This window comes from Lissotriton vulgaris, chromosome 7, assembly GCF_964263255.1.
Source record: "Lissotriton vulgaris chromosome 7, aLisVul1.2, whole genome shotgun sequence".
Classification (NCBI taxonomy): Eukaryota; Metazoa; Chordata; class Amphibia; order Caudata; family Salamandridae; genus Lissotriton; species Lissotriton vulgaris.
Genome location: NC_141695.1, coordinates 1,539,705,512 through 1,539,727,896, shown reverse-complemented (window position 1 = coordinate 1,539,727,896; position 22,385 = coordinate 1,539,705,512). Strand labels below are relative to the sequence as shown.

The 22,385-nt window shown below is 43.7% G+C and overlaps 1 protein-coding gene across 1 annotated transcript in view; it reads left to right on the top strand.

Annotated features, from left to right (window-relative positions):
* The window catches only part of LOC147705958 (protein-glutamine gamma-glutamyltransferase E-like), a 196,560-nt gene that overhangs the window by 83,760 nt on the left and 90,415 nt on the right, over positions 1 to 22,385 (top strand). The window contains exon 7 of the mRNA XM_086932422.1: positions 8,567 to 8,702. Coding sequence (XP_086788548.1) covers positions 8,567 to 8,702 — 136 coding nt within the window. The remainder of the gene's footprint in view (positions 1 to 8,566; positions 8,703 to 22,385) is intronic.

Below are 22,385 nucleotides of genomic sequence, written 5' to 3'. Positions count from 1 at the left end.
AAGAGCCCCCAGAGCGCTACTTTCGTTCGTGAAAAAAAATATGACTATAACTGGTGTGAAACCTATGGTTTTTTCTGTGAATTTAAAAGGTTTTTTAAATGCTAATTCCTAACTATAACTGGTGTGAAACCTATGGTTTTTTCAGTGAATTTCATAGGTTTTTTAAATGCTAATTCCTTTTTATATCGAGTTTCTAACCTATGATTTTTTTTTAAAATTTGCTGTTTTGTGTAAGTATTAATGTTTATTTTTTATTATTATTATTTTTTTTTAATCATTTTTTCCTGGGGCGCTCTGGGCGCGCGCTCCGGTAAGCTCTCCGGAAAGCGCACCCAGAGCGCTACTTTCGTTCGTGAAAAAAAATATGAATGAAAAGTAAATAATAACGCAAGACATTTAGTACCATACATATAAAAGCAGTTTTTTTTATAAGGAAATGAAAATGATTTTGCATTTCCGTGAAACTATCAAAACGTCACTTCGCGCCGCGTGTGCGCCCCCGGAAGCGCCTACGTTCGCGCCGCATATGCGCTCCCGGAAGCGCTCCGGTGCGCGCAGCGTCAGCGCGTCAAGTCATGTGACCTTAAAATAACACTTTTCATTGGTTGCTAACAGTTTTTTTTACAGAGAATGAAATCCCCACCCATTTCCTTCACTTCTTCTTTCACTTTTGTGACTGAAAGACCTGTTTTTTGCTCTTGGATCTTTCTTGGTTTACCATGGCTGCCAGAGAATCCAGCAGTGAAGACGAGCCTGAATTCATTGATGAAGAGCCTCCTCAGCCAAAGGTGAAGGAGCATTTCATTTGGAATTTTTTTTCAATACCACCTAACCAGAAAAAGGTGAATGCTCCAAAAGTGGAGTGCAGGATCTGCAAACAAGTCCTGTCACGGGGTGACCCCAAAAAGAAATATTCTTTTGGGAACTTTACAATGATACGGCATGTGGAGAGGAGGCACCCCCAGAATTTTGCCCGGGAAAGTGTCAGGGCTCTGGCACAAGAGGTTCCTCTACATCCACCGGAGGAGCAACTACTTCTGGGAGGGGGCGATCACAGGAGCTCGTGCCAAATATTCAACCTGCTTTCAACAATGCTGTCCTGAAATGCAGATACTGCGATCAACTCCTTACCTATGGGGAGCAAAGTGTCCTGCTCATGGTTCGAGCATTGGAGAACCATCACTGCCGTTCCCAGCCCTAATTTTTTGGGTTTTTTTTGCTCCTGTTGAGCAGTTTCCATTCCCTGTTTTTGTTTCTGTTCTTAAAAAAAGAAGGAAAAAAAGTTATTTTCAGAACTACCTCCAATTCTCATCAAAGAGCTATATTCTTAAAAAAATGAAAAAGAGTAAGTGAAATGGAGTGCATTGATAATGGAAAGGAAAATGAGTAAGAAAGAACAGATAGGTAGGAAGTGAAGTAGGGGACTGAAAGAAGGTGAGTGTTGGGAAGGAAAGTAAGGAGAAGAAGAGTGAATACGGGGAATGTGGATATTCAAAGAAAATGTTGAAAAGGAACGGGGGTGTGGAAGGGTAAGAAAAGATGCATTGCTGGAGTTGAAGACTGAAGGCCTCATTTATGAAGCCATGCGTCACTTTAACGCCACCAGAGCGTCACTTTTTGTGACGCATCAGTACAGTAAAAAATGCACCTTATTCAGTCATATTTACAAAGTGACGCATCTAGGTAGATGTGTCACTTTGTTAGCCCCTGTGCCACATTATACCTACGTCAGGTGTAATGTATGCAAAAGGGACGTATTGACGCAAGAAAGGGTCGTAGAGGTGACGCAGTGAAATCTATGAGATATCACTGCGTCACTTTTATGACGCTGTTCCTTCCAAATATTACGCCTGTTTCACAGCAGGCGTGCAGGCCTTTTCACATGGGGCTTGGCCCCATGTGAAAGGATGCATTGCTGGAGTTGCTTCATTTTTGTGACACACTCCAGCAATACATCACTTTTGCGCTTACAGATACATCTGAAATACTGACGGATCTGTAAGAACTTACAACATATTTACAAAGTGGCGCATCTAGGTAGATGCGTCACTTTGTAAGCCCCTGCGCCACATTATTCCTACGTCAGGTGTAATGTATGCAAAAGGGACGTATTGACGCAAGAAAGGGTCGTAGAGGTGACGCAGTGAAATCTATGAGATATCACTGCGTCACTTTTATGAAGCTGCTGCGTCCAAATATTACGCCTGTTTCACGGCAGAAGTGCAGGCCCTCTCACATGGGGCCTGACCCCATGTGAAAGGATGCATTGCTGGAGTTGCATCATTTTTGAGACACACTCCAGCAATACATCACTTTTGCGCTTACAGATACGTCTGAAATACTGACGTGTCCTGCTCATGGTTCGAGCATTGGAGAACCATCACTGCCGTTCCCAGCCCTAATTTTTTTTGTTTTTTTTGCTCCTGTTGAGCAGTTTCCATTCCCTGTTTTTGTTTCTGTTCTTAAAAAAAGAAGAAACAAAAAGTTATTTTCAGAACTACCTCAAATTCTCATCAAAGAGCTATATTCTTAAAAAAATGAAAAAGAGTAAGTGAAATGGAGTGCATTGATAATGGAAAGGAAAATGAGTAAGAAAGAACAGAAAGGTATGAGAGGAGAAAGGAAGTGAAGTAGGGGGACTGAAAGAAGGTGAGTGTTGGGAAGGAAAGTAAGGAGAAGAAGAGTGAATATGGGGAATGTGGATATTCAAAGAAAATGTTGAAAAGGAACGGGGGTGTGGAAGGGTAAGAAAAGATGCATTGCTGGAGTTGAAGACTGAAGGCCTCATTTATGAAGCCATGCGTCACTTTAAAGCCACCAGAGCGTCACTTTTTGTGACGCATCAGTACAGTAAAAAATGCACCATATTCAGTCATATTTACAAAGTGGCGCATCTAGGTAGATGAGTCACTTTGTAAGCCCCTGCGCCACATTATTCCTACGTCAGGTGTAATGTATGCAAAAGGGACGTATTGACGCAAGAAAGGGTCGTAGAGGTGACGCAGTGAAATCTATGAGATATCACTACGTCACTTTTATGACGCTGTTGCGTCCAAATATTACGCCTGTTTCACGGCAGACGTGCAGGCCCTCTCACATGGGGCCTGGCCCTATGTGAAAGGATGCATTGCTGGAGTTGCATCATTTTTGAGACACACTCCAGCAATACAACACTTTTGCGCTTACAGATACATCTGAAATACTGACGGATCTGTAAGAACTTCCAACATAATACGTCATAAATTTAATATGACGCATGAGTAGAAGACTGAAGGACTCATTTATGAGGCCATGCGTCACTTTAATGTCAGGTGTAATGTATGCAAAAGGGACGTATTGACGCAAGAAAGGGTCGTAGAGGTGACACAGTGAATAAACTGGGGGCCTCATTTATGAAAAGTGACGCATCGCTGCGTGAAAACAGCGATGCGTCACTTTTCAGTGTGCACTCCTTACGACATTCCTGATGCGTCATATTTACACACGCAGGAGTTTACACATAGTATTGGTAACCAGGGGAACAACCTGTGAAACACCAACCAATGAAAATGCTTGGGACATTTTGGCACATAGAGAACCAATGAAATGTGGCCTTTAATTGTTGTAGATTACAATATTTACCAAACATATAGTTCTGAGAATTTATGGAATTACCGAGTCCACATGTCCCAAATTAATATACGACTATTGGGTGTATAAAATGTTAGAAAATGTTACCATCGGGTCGCATTAGGGACGAGTTACTATCTTTTCGTTCCCATATGTTATTATGCACTTGCACGAAACCAAAATGTTTTTCATATATGATGTCAAATTGGGATACTTTAGTGAAATAGGATTGTAAGTATTCAAAGACCTGATAACATATGCGTCTATTATGTTTACTCCATTCAAATATGTCTGCCACTCGTTTGATTGTACACATGGGTGTGTTTTAAATCTCACGTATTTAAGATGGCGTCTGAAGTAATTTGGCGAGCGTGAACAAGCCGTAATGGCGAAAATCGTCGTTTTTTTACCTGCCGAATAAATTATCACTTGCAAGACAATCCGGGTGTCCGAGTACTATCCTTACGTGGTGGTGTTGTGGAGAGAATATATATATATAACAGGGTATGAATTATTTTATTTTTAGGTAGTTTTGTATATATTTGTACAGTATTTATTGAGTATCAAAATATCGTCCACTGAACTTAGTTTCCCCAACACAGATGTACATATGAAATATGGTCGTTTGTATATAGAGTAAACTGACGACAATTATTTGTACATATATGAGTGACAATAATCTTTATAGGTGTATATGTATATTCCTGTACAGATTTTGAGTAATCAATAGTGTCAACATATTTAATTTAAAATTTGGGTTAGTTCGTGACATAATTATGATATTTACTTTATTCAATCTATTTCTTTACTGTTGATATATATAAATGATAGAATCTGTACTACTTTTGTCCTTGAAAACTTTGAGAAATTTGTGACATTAGGCATTTATGCGGTTAGAATCTATGTCATTATTTTACTTAAAATGAATTTATTCAGAAATCACATTTTTACTGTGTGTCAGGCAATTTTAAGTCACATTAATTTCATGTGTGTTTGTTTCCCTCTTTTCCCGAACAATTGCCAGAATATATGTAGTGATAGTATGTTGTCCATGTCTATAGGTGTCACATGGTTTGCACACGCAGTTTAAAAAGTTCAGGTGTGAGGGGTTTTAATTGACTGTGATCAAGGGCATCCCGCCCGAAACGCGTCAGTTTTCGTTCTCTGTTAAGCATTGCTTAATAAAACTCTTGCCTGAATACTGGATTCGTGGAGTTGCCTGCTTTCCTGGGGATCCGGGACGGCAGTCTTGCTTCTTGTTTTCGAGATATATATATATATATATATATACATATATACATATAAGCTCCTGTTCCCTAAAGAACCAAGCGCACTCGCTGCGTTTCATCTAAATTTCTTTGACACGCGATTACCAGCGCATCATAGCACCCGCCGACGAGTGCCCCGAGATTACTGGTAGAATGGAGCTTGGATATATATATATATATATATATATATTTCCAACCTTCCACCAATACCGCTGCTGATATTCCAGGCGTGTGCTTCTACTTTGCGGTGGTGGACTGCAATTCAATCATGTCAAAATTCTTTGTCATCACAAAATTCGTAGCGCACGCATGAGGCAGATTGAGTTAAATTATTTCATTTTCTCACCATAGCTTACATACACGTTTCGCCCACAACGGCCTTTATCAACGTCAACATGCCACATATTCTCACAAATTTAAAACATTTTTTTTCAAAAGACATTTAACAATTGGTCGTGGACATCTTAGAATGGTAAAAGTAAAATACACTTACATCAATTCATCATTCATAAAGACACATTCAATTAAATATTTCATATGCTGATCCAATATTTTAAATAAATAAAGTCAGCATGATCTTTTTTAAGACTGTTACTTGTAAAATCATCTCATTAACATTGTGCTTATATTGTACAGAACATTAATTACTCTTAAAAATGGGGGATTCTTTGTAATATTAAACCATGTTGTGATATTTCATTGCATGTAAGAATTTACTATGGGATTTTTTTATATATAAATATATAGACCCACATGTTTCCTCTTAAATTAATCCCTGAATGGGCAATGCTTGCCCCATAGTAAGTAAATCATTGTCTATACCTGCCACTGATGAAAGACTAATGCCTGTATACTCCCCTCACTCTATCACAGGGATTTTGCCCCATTGGGCAACCATAGTACGTTACAAAGACCATCTCTACTTCTAGAAAATTCATATATTTCAAACTTTTCCCCTTAAAGTACCTGTGCCAGATGTTGTGACCATAGGACCATTGTATAATACATAACACGAAGCCCGTTAAAAACCCACAGTACACCTGTGCCTTTTTGTCCCCAAACATTGATGGTCATTCTATTTCATTGATTCATTAAAAGAAGAACGAAAATAGAAGAAAGAAGCAAGAAGTAAGAAAAGGAAAAGGAAATGAAGACTATGTCACAGAAATATTCTCCGTTTATCAAAACAGGACAAGACATTGGTCTAAACTAATTTTTATAAGAATATATTCTAGCTCACATCGACCCATAGTTCTTCCTCACTATTAAGACCATGGGGGACAAGTGTCCTTAGCTCAATAATATATGTTGACTCAAGCTGATTTAGAATTTGTACCCTGCCACCCCCTCTTACCAGCATGGGCACCTGATCTGTACAATAGAAACAAAAGATTATTGTTACTCTTGTGTCGAGCCGCATAGTGCCTATCTACTGGATAGCTATTGTCCTCTTTGGTTATCACCTGCATGTGTTCTAAAACTCTCTTTTTTGCTTGGTGTACTGTGCTACCTATGTTTAAGAGGTTACACGGGCATACCAAGCAATAGATGACAAAATCACTGTTGCAATTAAGTAGCTTGGCTATCCCTTTACCAGAATCCCTACCCGGAACGGAAAACCCCTTAATTTTGACACTTTTTCTGCATGCCTTACAATGTAAACAGGGATAGAAAATCCTTACTTTTGGATCATCCCCGTTCTCTTGGAGAAACAAATATGTACTACTAGACCATGTAAAGAGGTACTTTTTTATAGGTAAAACTAGGAGGTGGGGGAACTAGATGTTCAATGCTTCCATCCGATTGTAAAATGTTCCAATGTTTATCAAATATATTGTGTATCTTGTTGGAATTTGTAGAATACTTCGGAATTAAACAACTACCTCTCCTTTTGTCTCTCTGGGCTTTTTACTGAAAAGATCTTTTCTTACCGGCTCACTAGCCCTATTCCCAGCTATTTGTAAAGAATATATATATAAATATGTCAACCCTAAGTAGGCCTTATTGTCCATAAGGCAAGGTGAATGGCAATTAAAAGTAGGACATGTAGACATTTAATGTTAAACATGCCCTTTCTGTGGGCTTATTTTCACTGTAATAGAGCTGGCTATTTCATAGGAAATCATTGGGATACAATTTTACATTTAATAATAATATCCTCAGCTAGGTAACAGCTCCAAGATTAATTCTTGGACTTTTAAAAATATTTATTACCAGCCCAATTCACTGTGAAAGTCAGATTTGTAATACGTATTTTGGTAAAGAGTACTTTAGAAATGTACCTCTTCCCCTCCTAAAACCTGTAGAATTCAATTTTAATGAGTTCCTTCTGTCACCCAGGGGTAGAAAAACCTTCTTGTTGAAATATGAACTTACTCCCAGAGCTGAGACAAATGCCTTGGGTGTGGGGAAGTTTTATGTCCCTTTGACAGGATTGCCATCTGGGCTGTGCCAAATGACTTGATTAATTTCGAAGAGGCATACCATGTCACAGGCAAATGTTAGCTGAAATGTGGTTAGAGCCTTCTTTTGCCCACCTAGCCAGGCAGGCAGGTACACATTTCAGCGGGAGAGGAACTGGCCCCTGAAGTGGTTTGAAGTAACCATACAGGGAGGGGGTTGGTCACTTCTCTGGCTATGCTTCTCAGGTGGGGACAGAAGTTCTGCATAGGGAAATAAAGGTTCTGTCATCTTGGCTTTATGCAGAAAGGGGCATTGTGGGATTGTTTGCAGTAGGGCACACAGGATCTGCTGTAAAAAATGGTAGAGTTACCCATGGTAACTATATCTGTATCCATTATAGAGGGGTCACTAGTCAACCCCACCCACAGGCTAGTGCCAGGCATTAAATATAGCACTGTTGGGCACCCTTTTCAGAACACTACTGGACCTGTGGAAAACAGAAGATGGATTGTACTTACTGTTGAGACTGGTGAGGAGATCTGAAAGGCTGGATCTGCTCCCATTTATACCCAGGACAAAAAAGTGGCCTCCAATGGTCAGTTGGTGGACCTTCTGTCAAGCTACAGTGACACAGCCTGCCAGAAGCCCTTTTCTTGAAGATTTTCTACCTGACTAAATCCAACTCAACCTACCCTGTACTCTGTTAAAGCTTCAGCTGGAGTGAGTTTTCAACCCCAAGTGCTGTTCCTAAGGTCCTGGAAACCTTGACTGTGTCAAAGTCTATTCTTCCTAACATCTTTAATGTTAAATAATAATATTAATTGTATTGTAAAGTGTAATAAGGAATTTAGCTTATAATGAAAATAAATGTACACTTTTAAACTTTTGTTAACAATATTTTGAATGATTTGAACTAATAACTTTTAACAAATATATATATTAAATAAAAAAAAAAAATTGTGTGGTTGTGATTAAAAAACTTTCATTAAAAAGTGTTATTTTTAAATGTGTTAAATATATCTGAATTATGTAATTATTATGTTGAATTAATTACAAGTGCTTTAATAGGAAAATGTGGTGTAGCGTATTCTTTCTGTTTTGGGTTAATTGCAAATATTTTAATTATTTGACATTTGAATATTTTATATTAAAACATGTTTTTAAAGAATAATACATTTTAAAATGTTCTGCAGTCTCAAGATGTAGGAATTTGAGCTGATATGCTAAAATTAACTCCAGGCTAATTCTAATTATGGCAATTCATGCTTTCTTTTTATCTTCTTTAGTCCTGAGATGTTTTGGAATTCCATGCCGTCCTGTTACCAACTTTAATTCAGCTCAGGACACAGACCGAAACCTCTATGTCAATACATGTTATGATGATAAAGCAGGCTATGTGGATTCATGTGAAGATGTACTTTGGTAACTATATCAGCCTTCTTATAAATCAAGGTGAATTGCACAATGGTGAAACCAGCGGGGTCACTTGAAGTGTTGGAGCACATTATTGCTGTTGAAAGTTGACATATATATATATTCACTGAAAAAACCATAGGTTTCACACCAGTTATAGTTAGGAATTAGCATTTAAAAAACCTAATAAATTCACTGAAAGAACCATAGGTTTCACACCAGTTATAGTTAGCTGGAAATTTTACTGACATAAAACCATTGAAATTCCCATGTTATAGTTAGTTGGACTCACTATAACTTGCGCGCCTGCAATGCACTGCTGATGACGTCACATATTACATCACTCATGACATGGTCAGTGACATCCCCCCCCCCAAACTTTCAAGGAAGGGCCGGAGCTCCGCGAGGCAAATTTGAGGAAATTTTCAGGCAGATTCGTCAACGGCGCCAAAGTTATTCCAAATAGAATTTTGAGATTTTGCATTGAAAAAAATTCTAACTATAACTACCTACTGGCGAACGCCAGTAGATAATATATATATATATATATATATAATTATATAGTGTTGGAGCACATTATTGCTGTTGAAAGTTGACATATATATATATATATATATATATATATATATATATATATATATATATATATATATATACACACCTCCTTCAAAGAAAAGAGTAGAAGCCGGATAGGGGAGCCGTTTTATTCTCGTGAGTGCATCAGGCAAATACATTTCGGCCATAAGGCCTTCTTCGGTGCCCAGTAATGCTGAAATGAACAGGCCCCTTCCCTGAGCTGCTATGATCGTCGTGCCCAGTCCTGATTGGTTGTAACCCATTCCCTCCCACTCCGGCCGGAGCGGGATGTCCGACGTGTAGTCCCCAGGAGTTCAACGGACTACACGCCCCAGAATGCTCGGTTCCAGCAAAAGGGATCCATAGGGTAGGTAAACACCACACTGGAAGAAATGACTGGCAGGTGAGTCAAGGAGCGGAGCGTGTCACCATTTCTCTAAATTCTTGAGTTAAAAGCGCTCCCTCGGGTCCCCATTCCTGTTTTGTCTCCTTGGCAACATGATCTTGACAATGGTGGAGACTTGTCTGAAGAGTAACTTTTTCCTCTTCAATGATACCCTATCTCATCAGATCTGCGGAACTGCGATGGTCACCTGCTTCGCCCCCAGCTATGCTAATTTGCATATGGGCTGGTGGGAGGAGCAGGTGATCCAGACGCAGTTTCAAGCAGAATGGGAGCATAACATAATGCACTGGAGTCGCTTCATTGAGATCCTGTTCCTGGTATGGAAAGGATCGGAAGATGAGGCCAAACTCTTTTTTGAGAGAATTCAATACAACGATATCAATATCAGTTTTACCAGTGAGATTAGCAAAGAGAAGGTAAACTTTCTAGATCTAACAATATACATCCGGGACGGCAAAGTAGCAACAAAACTATATAGGAAACCCACAGCGGGCAACACGTTGCTACATGCCACCAGTTTTCATCCCATCAACCTTAAAGAAGTATCCCTTATGGGGAAGGTTTAAGAACCAAACGCAATTGTAGTGACAATGATCAGAGCAAAAAAGAACTATCATACTTGCGAGAGAGGTTTTAGAAACAGGGGGTATCCCAAAAACCAGATGCTGCAAAACCTCTTTTTTTCTTGTTCCCAAAGTATCTTGTAATATTTGTGTTCATATGGTGTGCATACACAGCTCCTGTACCCACCGTCGAGTGGTGCACTACCGAAATATCCATGGATTAATAATGAAGCTCAATCAGTTCCTTCGTAGAAAACAAGTCTTTATTCATATGAATCCGAATGTATAAGTGTAAAACAACAGCCAACGCGTTTCGTTCTTGACAGAACTTCGTCAGGGCAAAGAATTATATTGGATGATAATCTCACTATGTAGGTGGATTCCAAAGTTGAAGGAGTAAGTGTTCCTATGTTTGAGATATTGGTACATGGGCCACCATGATAAGGGCCGAAACAAGGCACTGAGTGCCGATCGTGACGAGAATAGCACCGGATGCTGAGAGGGCCCAGCAACATAAATTATGAAAAATCATCTGCAAACATTGGCACATAATAAGGAATGACCCTATTTTAAGAAAAGCAGTACAGCAGAAACCACAGTTGACCTTCAGGCAAGCAAAATTCTTTAAACTCTTGGTAAGGAATACCCTAAAAACAAAACCAGCGAAATCTACCTAGCTAGATACAAGGAAAGGGTTCCTAAAATGCCCAAAATGTAAGGCCTGTAAGCAGGGTATCAACACCACCCGATATAAGTCAGGATTATCAACAGAAATGAAAAACATCAAGGGCAAGTTTACATGCAAGACCGATTTTGCTGTCTACGCCCTTCAGTGTCCATGTGTCCTGAGGTCCGTAGGCAGCATAATCCTGGAGGCCAACCAAAGAATGCTGCAGCACATTCAAGCAATTAAAAATGGGGATAGATCGTACCCAGTTGCTCGGCATTTTGAGAGCTTCCATGATAAGGACAGCAAAGGCTTAACATACTATGTAAATGATGCAGTACCCCTTGATAAGCGTGGGGGCAATAGAGTTAAGAAACAGAGAAAACTTGAGTCCCGCTATATCATATAGTTGAATTCCAAGTACCCTGAAGGTTTAAAATGTAGAAGAAGACCTCTACACACACTTGTAATCATCAATATGTACAAAGGTAACAGAACATGCAGTCATGAATTTGTAAATAGTTAAACATAAATCACGGGTCACATGAATTTTGGGGGGATTCAAAGAGGGTAAACGGAATAGTACCAGTAACAGTCATGGTTGGATTCATGGAGATATGCCCACTGGGGCTAAATCCGAAGTTACATCATTAATGAGAAGTAGTAATGCCATGCATGTGATAATTTTTATGCCGAGTCAAGATCTCCGCTACACTTGCAGATGGTTATATTGTATATGCATTACAGAAACCAGCTATTGCCCACTTCGGCTGTACTACCTGAAATTATTAGGAGCATGTGTGTTTATAATTGTATATTTATTGTATATAAGACTGTATATATGATATTTTTATACAGAGGTCGACATATGTAGAAAGCCTTACATTATGGCCCATAGGCTGACATTCAGGACAGCATCTGCTGGGGCTTCGTTATCATAGAGGCTCGAAGCGAAATGCATGTAAACATTGTGTATAATAGCAGCAATAAAATTAATCTGACTTTGTATATTTTGCTTTGCACGAATGGATATTTTCCTTGCAAAAGTGTAAAATGAAATTACTGAACTGTAAATATGCACGGTAGTCTTTCTTCACTATCCAAACGGGGTTGTGACCACGTGACACGGAACTGCTATGCTTTTTAAATGGCGTTCTCTGTAAAGCGCACTTGTTGGTGAGCAAGGAGTGAAAGCTCTGAAACGTGTCCGACAGAAGCCTGAAATAAAAGATTTATTCTGCACCCCACAAGCCTTCGTCCTTCCCGGTTGGGAATTGCTGAATAGCTGTATCGAATATATATATATATATATATATATATATATATATATATATATATATATATATATATATATATATATATATATATATATATATATATATATATTCTGAACAATTTCGCCAATCCTCCAGCCTCCAGGGAGCGACCCCTCCAATATTCAAGCAGATGCTATTTTGTGGTACAAAAAACAAAGCTCAAGCCCAACTCCTTAAAGCGTGTTATTTATTCATAACAAACAGCGTCAAAAAACAACCGATGCATTTCCGTGCAGCCGCACCTTGGTCACCCGTCGAGTTGGGCTTGAGCTTTGCTTTTTGTACCAAAAAATAGCATCTGCTTGAATATATATATATATATATATATATATATATATATATATATATATATATATGCCACAAAAACTCCTTCAAGAAAGAGGAAAGAGAGCAGAGGCCACGTTAGGGGAAACACCATGGAGGCATCTTTATTCAGAGCAGTTTGCTCGGCGAATGCATTTCAGCTTTGTAAAGCCTTCCTCAGCGCCCACAGTCATTAGCAGTTCATTTGACACCAGCGTGGTTTAAATATCCTGCCCCTTGCTGTTACGCTGTGTTCTGCTCCACCCCTAAGACTGAGTCCTTGCTCAGCTGTTGCAGATTGCGTAGTATGATCAAACTGCAACTCCCAGAGTTCACCATTTCATCCAGGTAAGTGATGCGGGGGGGGGGAAAGAATATGCAGAGTTCAGGGCACCACGTTGAAATCAAGTCCAAATCTGCTCTGTACTGTCTGAATTCTTGTGCCCCCTTGGGTCCCCAGACCGCACAACCACAAAGCCACAGGAAATATTATGACGGGGGTAAAAATGAAATCACGAGCACCCAGCGTAGAATCAATGACCCCATCACCGCCTTTTCTCCTCCTGCGTTCTCTGGCGAACCCTGGCTCATCCAATCACTTGGAAAAAACACAAAGAAACAGTCCATTTCTACAACAGCCAGTGATAGCCGGGCCTCTTGGAGTGCGGGGACCTCTGTTGCGTGCCTCTGGCTGACACGCTGTAAATGCCACAAAAACTCCTTCAAGAAAGAGAGCAGAGGCCACGTTAGGGGAAACACCATGGAGGCATCTTTATTCAGACCAGTTTGCTCTGCGAATGCATTTCAGCTTCGTAAATCCTTCCTCAGCGCCCACAGTCATTAGCAGTTCATTTGACACCAGCGTGGTTTAAATATCCTGACCCTTGCTGTTACGCTGTGTTCTGCTCCACCCCTAAGACTGAGTCCTTGCTCACCTGTTGCAGATTGCGTAGTATGATCAAACTGCAACTCCCAGAGTTCACCATTTCACCCAGGTAAGTGATGCGGGGCGTGGAAAGAATATGCAGAGTTCAGGACACCACGTTGAAATCAAGTCCAAATCTGCTTTGTGCTGTCTGAATTCTTGTGCCCCCTGGGGTCCTCAGACCGCACAACCACAAAGCCACAGGAAATATTATTATGGGGGTAAACATGAAATCCCGAGCACCCAGAGTAGAGTCAATGACCCCATCACCGCCTTTTCTCCTCCTGCTTTCTGTGGCGGACCCTGGCTCATCCAATCACTTGGAAAAAACACGAAGAAACAGTCCGTTTCTACAACAGCCAGTGAAAGCCGGGCCTCTTGGAGTGCGGGGACCTCTGTTGCGTGCCTCTGGCTGACACGCTGTAAATGCCACAAAAACTCCTTCAAGAAAGAGAGCAGAGGCCACGATAGGGGAAACACCATGGAGGCATCTTTATTCAGACCAGTTTGCTCGGCGAATGCATTTCAGCTTTGTAAAGCCTTCCTCAGCGCCCACAGTCATTAGCAGTTCATTTGACACCAGCGTGGTTTAAATATCCTGCCCCTTGCTGTTACGCTGTGTTCTGCTCCACCCCTAAGACTGAGTCCTTGCTCACCTGTTGCAGATTGCGTAGTATGATCAAACTGCAACTCCCAGAGTTCACCATTTCATCCAGGTAAGTGATGCGGGGGGTGGAAAGAATGTGCAGAGTTTAGGGCACCACGTTGAAATCAAGTCCAAATCTGCTGTGTGCTGTCTGAATTCTTGTGCCCCCTTGGGTGTCCAGACCGCGCAACCACAAAGCCACAGGAAATATTATGACGGGGGTAAACATGAAATCACGAGCACCCAGCATAGAGTCAATGACCCCATCACCGCCTTTTCTCCTCCTGCGTTCTGTGGCGGACCCAGGCTCATCCAATCACTTGGAAAAAACACGAAGAAACAGTCCGTTTCTACAACAGCCAGTGATAGCCAGGCCTCCTGGAGTGTGGGGACCTCTGTTGCGTGCCTCTGGCTGACACGCTGTAAATGCCACAAAAACTCCTTCAAGAAAGAGACCAGAGGCCACGTTAGGGGAAACACCATGGAGGCATCTTTATTCAGAGCAGTTTGCTCGGCGAATGCATTTCAGCTTCGTAAAGCCTTCCTCAGCGCCCACAGTCATTAGCAGTTTATTTGACACCAGCGTGGTTTAAATATCCTGCCCCTTGCTGTTACGCTGTGTTCTGCTCCACCCCTAAGACTGAGTCCTTGCTCACCTGTTGCAGATTGCGTAGTATGATCAAACTGCAACTCCCTGAGTTCACCATTTCATCCAGGTAAGTGATGCGGGGTGGAAAGAATATGCAGAGTTCAGGGCACCACGTTGAAATCAAGTCCAAATCTGCTGTGTGCTGTCTGAATTCTTGTGCCCCCTTGGGTCCCCAGACCGCACAACCACAAAGCCACAGGAAATATTATGACGGGGGTAAACATGAAATCACGAGCACCCAGCGTAGAATCAATGACCCCATCACCGCCTTTTCTCCTGCGTTCTGTGGCGAACCCTGGCTCATCCAATCACTTGGAAAAAACACAAAGAAACAGTCCATTTCTACAACAGCCAGTGATAGCCGGGCCTCTTGGAGTGCGGGGACCTCTGTTGCGTGCCTCTGGCTGACACGCTGTAAATGCCACAAAAACTCCTTCAAGAAAGAGAGCAGAGGCCACGTTAGGGGAAACACCATGGAGGCATCTTTATTCAGACCAGTTTGCTCTGCGAATGCATTTCAGCTTCGTAAATCCTTCCTCAGCGCCCACAGTCATTAGCAGTTCATTTGACACCAGCGTGGTTTAAATATCCTGACCCTTGCTGTTACGCTGTGTTCTGCTCCACCCCTAAGACTGAGTCCTTGCTCACCTGTTGCAGATTGCGTAGTATGATCAAACTGCAACTCCCAGAGTTCACCATTTCACCCAGGTAAGTGATGCGGGGCGTGGAAAGAATATGCAGAGTTCAGGACACCACGTTGAAATCAAGTCCAAATCTGCTTTGTGCTGTCTGAATTCTTGTGCCCCCTTGGGTCCCCAGACCGCACAACCACAAAGCCACAGGAAATATTATTATGGGGGTAAACATGAAATCCCGAGCACCCAGAGTAGAGTCAATGACCCCATCACCGCCTTTTCTCCTCCTGCTTTCTGTGGCGGACCCTGGCTCATCCAATCACTTGGAAAAAACACGAAGAAACAGTCCGTTTCTAACACAGCCAGTGATAGCCGGGCCTCTTGGAGTGCGGGGACCTCTGTTGCGTGCCTCTGGCTGACACGCTGTATATGCCACAAAAACTCCTTCAAGAAAGAGAGCAGAGGCCACGTTAGGGGAAACACCATGGAGGTCTCTTTATTCAGACCAGTTTGCTCGGCGAATGCATTTCAGCTACGTAAATCCTTCCTCAGCACTCACAGTCATTAGCAGTTCATTTGACACCAGCGTGGTTTAAATATCCTGCCCCTTGCTGTTACGCTGTGTTCTGCTCCACCCCTAAGACTGAGTCCTTGCTCACCTGTTGCAGATTGCGTAGTATGATCAAACTGCTACTCCCAGAGTTCACCATTTCATCCAGGTAAGTTATGCGGGCGTGGAAAGAATATGCAGAGTTCAGGACACCACGTTGAAATCAAGTCCAAATCTGCTGTGCGCTGTCTGAATTCTTGTGCCCCCTCGGGTCCCCAGACCGCACAACCACAAAGCCACAGGAAATATTATTATGGGGGTAAACATGAAATCCCGAGCACCCAGAGTAGAGTCAATGACCCCATCACCGCCTTTTCTCCTCCTGCTTTCTGTGGCGGACCCTGGCTCATCCAATCACTTGGAAAAAACACGAAGAAACAGTCCGTTTCTACAACAGCCAGTGAAAGCCGGGCCTCTTGGAGTGCGGGGACCTCTGTTGCGTGCCTCTGGCTGACACGCTGTAAATGCCACAAAAACTCCTTCAAGAAAGAGAGCAGAGGCCACGATAGGGGAAACACCATGGAGGCATCTTTATTCAGACCAGTTTGCTCGGCGAATGCATTTCAGCTTTGTAAAGCCTTCCTCAGCGCCCACAGTCATTAGCAGTTCATTTGACACCAGCGTGGTTTAAATATCCTGCCCCTTGCTGTTACGCTGTGTTCTGCTCCACCCCTAAGACTGAGTCCTTGCTCACCTGTTGCAGATTGCGTAGTATGATCAAACTGCAACTCCCAGAGTTCACCATTTCATCCAGGTAAGTGATGCGGGGGGTGGAAAGAATGTGCAGAGTTCAGGGCACCACGTTGAAATCAAGTCCAAATCTGCTGTGTGCTGTCTGAATTCTTGTGCCCCCTTGGGTGTCCAGACCGCGCAACCACAAAGCCACAGGAAATATTATGACGGGGGTAAACATGAAATCACGAGCACCCAGCATAGAGTCAATGACCCCATCACCGCCTTTTCTCCTCCTGCGTTCTGTGGCGGACCCAGGCTCATCCAATCACTTGGAAAAAACACGAAGAAACAGTCCGTTTCTACAACAGCCAGTGATAGCCAGGCCTCCTGGAGTGTGGGGACCTCTGTTGCGTGCCTCTGGCTGACACGCTGTAAATGCCACAAAAACTCCTTCAAGAAAGAGAGCAGAGGCCACGTTAGGGGAAACACCATGGAGGCATCTTTATTCAGAGCAGTTTGCTCGGCGAATGCATTTCAGCTTCGTAAAGCCTTCCTCAGCGCCCACAGTCATTAGCAGTTTATTTGACACCAGCGTGGTTTAAATATCCTGCCCCTTGCTGTTACGCTGTGTTCTGCTCCACCCCTAAGACTGAGTCCTTGCTCACCTGTTGCAGATTGCGTAGTATGATCAAACTGCAACTCCCTGAGTTCACCATTTCATCCAGGTAAGTGATGCGGGGTGGAAAGAATATGCAGAGTTCAGGGCACCACGTTGAAATCAAGTCCAAATCTGCTGTGTGCTGTCTGAATTCTTGTGCCCCATTGGGTCCCCAGACCGCACAACCACAAAGCCACAGGAAATATTATGACGGGGGTAAACATGAAATCACGAGCACCCAGCGTAGAGTCAATGACCCCATCACCGCCTTTTCTCCTGCGTTCTGTGGCGAACCCTGGCTCATCCAATCACTTGGAAAAAACACGAAGAAACAGTCCGTTTCTACAACAGCCAGTGATAGCCGGGCCTCTTGGAGTGCGGGGACCTCTGTTGCGTGCCTCTGGCTGACACGCTGTATATGCCACAAAAACTCCTTCAAGAAAGAGAGCAGAGGCCACGTTAGGGGAAACACCATGGAGGTCTCTTTATTCAGACCAGTTTGCTCGGCGAATGCATTTCAGCTACGTAAATCCTTCCTCAGCACTCACAGTCATTAGCAGTTCATTTGACACCAGCGTGGTTTAAATATCCTGCCCCTTGCTGTTACGCTGTGTTCTGCTCCACCCCTAAGACTGAGTCCTTGCTCACCTGTTGCAGATTGCGTAGTATGATCAAACTGCTACTCCCAGAGTTCACCATTTCATCCAGGTAAGTTATGCGGGCGTGGAAAGAATATGCAGAGTTCAGGGCACCACGTTGAAATCAAGTCTAATTCTGCTGTGCGCTGTCTGAATTCTTGTGCCCCCTCGGGTCCCCAGACCGCACAACCACAAAGCCACAGGAAATTATTATTATGGGGGTAAACATGAAATCACGAGCACCCAGCGTAGAGTCAATGACCCCATCACGGCCTTTTCTCCTGCGTTCTGTGGCCAACCCTGGCTCATCCAATCACTTGGAAAAAACACGAAGAAACAGTCCGTTTCTACAACAGCCAGTGATAGCCGGGCCTCTTGGAGTGCGGGGACCTCTGTTGCGTGCCTCTGGCTGACACGCTGTAAATGCCACAAAAACTCCTTCAAGAAAGAGAGCAGAGGCCACGATAGGGGAAACACCATGGAGGCATCTTTATTCAGACCAGTTTGCTCGGCGAATGCATTTCAGCTTCGTAAAGCCTTCCTCAGCGCCCACAGTCATTAGCAGTTCATTTGACACCACTGTGGTTTAAACATCTTGCCCCTTGCTGTTACGCTGTGTTCTGCTCCACCCCTAAGACTGAGTCCTTGCTCACCTGTTGCAGATTGAGTAGTATGATCAAACTGCAACTCCCAGAGTTCACCATTTCATCCAGGTAAGTGATGCGGGCGTGGAAAGAATATGCAGAGTTCAGGGCACCACGTTGAAATCAAGTCCAAATCTGCTGTGTGCAGTCTGAATTCTTGTGCCCCCTGGGGTCCTCAGACCGCACAACCACAAAGCCACAGGAAGTATTATGATGGGGGTAAACATGAAATCACAAGCACCCAGCGTAGAGTCAATGACCCCATCACCGCCTTTTCTCCTCCTGCGTTCTGTGGCAGACCCAAGCTCATCCAATCACTTGGAAAAAACATGAAGAAACAGTCCGTTTCTACAACAGCCAGTGATAGCCAGGCCTCCTGGAGTGCAGGGACCTCTGTTGCGTGCCTCTGGCTGACACGCTGTAAATGCCACAAAAACTCCTTCAAGAAACAGAGCAGAGGCCACGTTAGGGGAAACACCATGGAGGCATCTTTATTCAGACCAGTTTGCTCGGCGAATGCATTTCAGCTTCGTAAAGCCTTCCTCAGCGCCCACAGTCATTAGCAGTTCATTTGACACCAGCGTCGTTTAAATATCCTGCCCCTTGCTGTTACGTTCTGTTCTGCTCCACCCCTAAGACTGAGTCCTTGCTCACCTGTTGCAGATTGCGTAGTATGATCAAACTGCAACTCCCAGAGTTCACCATTTCATCCAGGTAAGTGATGCGGGGGGTGGAAAGAATATGCAGAGTTCAGGGCACCACTTTGAAATCAAGTCCAAATCAGCTGTGTGCTGTCTGAATTCTTGTGCCCCCTTTGGTCCCCAGACCGCACAACCACAAAGCCACAGGAAATTTTATGACCGGGGTAAACATGAAACCACGATCACCCAGCGTAGAGTCAATGACCCCATCACCGCCTTTTCTCCTCCTGCGTTCTCTGGCAGACCCTGGCTCATCCAATCACTTGGAAAAAACACGAAGAAACAGTCCGTTTCTACAACAGCCAGTGATAGCCGGGCCTCTTGGAGTGCGGGGACCTCTGTTGCGTGCCTCTGGCTGACACGCTGTAAATGCCACAAAAACTCCTTCAAGAAAGAGAGCAGAGGCCACGTTAGGGGAAACACCATGGAGGCATCTTTATTCAGACCAGTTTGCTCGGCGAATGCATTTCAGCTTCCTAAAGCCTTCCTCAGCGCCCACAGTCATTAGCAGTTCATTTGACACCACTGTGGTTTAAATATCTTGCCCCTTGCTGTTACGCTGTGTTCTGCTCCACCCCTAAGACTGAGTCCTTGCTCACCTGTTGCAGATTGAGTAGTATGATCAAACTGCAACTCCCAGAGTTCACCATTTCATCCAGGTAAGTGATGCGGGGCGTGGAAAGAATATGCAGCGTTCAGGTCACGACGTTGAAATCAAGTCCAAATCTGCTGTGTGCTGTCTGAATTCTTGTGCCCCCTTAGGTCCCCAGACCGATCAACCACAAAGCCACAGGAAGTATTATGATGGGGGTAAACATGAAATCACAAGCACCCAGCGTAGAGTCAATGACCCCATCACCGCCTTTTCTCCTCCTGCTTTCTTTGGCGGACCCTGGCTCATCCAATCACTTGGAAAAAACACGAAGAAACAGTCCGTTTCTACAACAGCCAGTGATAGCCAGGCCTCTTGGAGTGTGGGGACCTCTGTTGCGTGCCTCTGGCTGACACGCTGTAAATGCCACAAAAACTCCTTCAAGAAACAGAGCAGAGGCCACGTTAGGGGAAACACCATGAAGGCATCTTTATTCAGACCAGTTTGCTCGGCGAATGCATTTCAGCTTCGTAAAGATTTCCTCAGCGCCCACAGTCATTAGCAGTTCATTTGACACCAGCGTGGTTTAAATATCCTGCCCCTTGCTGTTACGCTGTGTTCTGCTCCACCCCTAAGACTGAGTCCTTGCTCACCTGTTGCAGATTGCGTAGTATGATCAAACTGCAAGTCCCAGAGTTCACCATTTCATCCAGGTAAGTGATGCGGGGGTGGAAAGAATATGCAGAGTTCAGGGCACCACTTTGAAATAAAGTCCAAATCTGCTGTGTGCTGTCTGAATTCTTGTGCCCCCTTGGGTCCCCAGACCGCACAACCACAAAGCCACAGGAAATATTATGACGGGGGTAAACATGAAACCACGATCACCCAGCGTAGAGTCAATGACCCCATCACCGCCTTTTCTCCTCCTGCGTTCTGTGGCGGACCCTGGCTCATCCAATCACTTGGAAAAAACACGAAGAAACAGTCCGTTTCTACAACAGCCAGTGATAGCCGGGCCTCTTGGAGTGCGTGGACCTCTGTTGCGTGCCTCTGGCTGACACGCTGTAAATGCCACAAAAACTCCTTCAAGAAAGAGACCAGAGGCCACGTTAGGGGAAACACCATGGAGGCATCTTTATTCAGACCAGTTTGTTCGGCGAATGCATTTGTATGTATGTATGTATTGTATGTATTGGCATTTATATAGCGCACTACTTACCCGTAGGGTCCCAAGGCGCTTCGACCGCTGCGAAACCCTTCCTGGCTTCCCTGAGAGATGGTCCCTTAATGGGTATCTCCAGGGTGAGACTGAGGTTCCGTGAGGTTCCGTGACGGTTCCGTGACGACTTGAACCCGTGTTTTCAAGTTTGTCGGAAATACATAATATTGGTATCAGTGAACCGCAAATGATCCATTTAGTATATCCTAGTGTTTTCGCTACGCTACGAGCAAGAGCACTCCTTCCATTGACATATTTCTGATATACCCACGGCATCCATCTTAGATCATGGCCGCCATTTTGTGTTTCCTTGCCCTCACATATGCAATAGCCTCTGATCATTTCATTCACTCCACTTTGATTAAGGACACGTAGCCTTAGCCGGAGATTCACCTCTTACATGACACGTGCACCTTAAACCAGATCACGCTGTAGCTGCATGACTCGACAGAGGCTGCCTCCTCTGCCCGAGGCCAGTCTTGCCAAACTGGTCTTCGTGTCCATTGTACCTGATCATGATTAGGCGGCCGAAGCCGGTAGCCTTGCCCATTTACAACCCACAAACATCCCTTATCCCACTTTTCTATCTTCCACACCTGGCTCTGTTTCTTTCTTTCTGAATCTTTATTAGGGGGAGGTAACGAACTTTACGATGAGGCGGTCCGGGTCCTGAAAGCAATATTGACAGGGGATTGTGATGAACTAGCGGGAACCCCTCTTCGTAGATGTTTGGTATCAGATTTTATCGACGATTCCTGTGTAACGCCAAATATTTATTGTTTAGAGACACAAAGGTTTGGGAATGTACCGACATGTGAAATATTTGCCTAGAGCACAATTTTTAGTATATAAGGAGCAACCCACTTTGTACAAATCGAACAGGCTCCTAGATTCTGCCCGTGCGTAGATTCTGTGACTTCTGTGTCCCTGCAGTAATAAACCTTTGGTCTTTGACGCCACCATCGAGAAGCCCGTGTTTCTGTTCATTTGTGCACCAAGGCAGGTGGAACTCCGGGGTCTTTGGGTGTTGTACCCTGACACCTCTGGACGGAACCAAAAAGTCCAGAACTCCAATTGGCGCCCAACGTGGGGCGACGTCATTCGGTACCGGTCCAAAAGCCTGAAGAGTTCGAGAAGCTTCGTGTGAAGATTCCTGAGGGAGGCGCCCCACTTCATCGATCCCGGCATATCGCAAAAGTGGCCCGAAGTTCTCTTCCACGAGGGTTTCCCGTTCAGGACGGCTGCAGTGGGCCGTTGCCTTGACCGTCG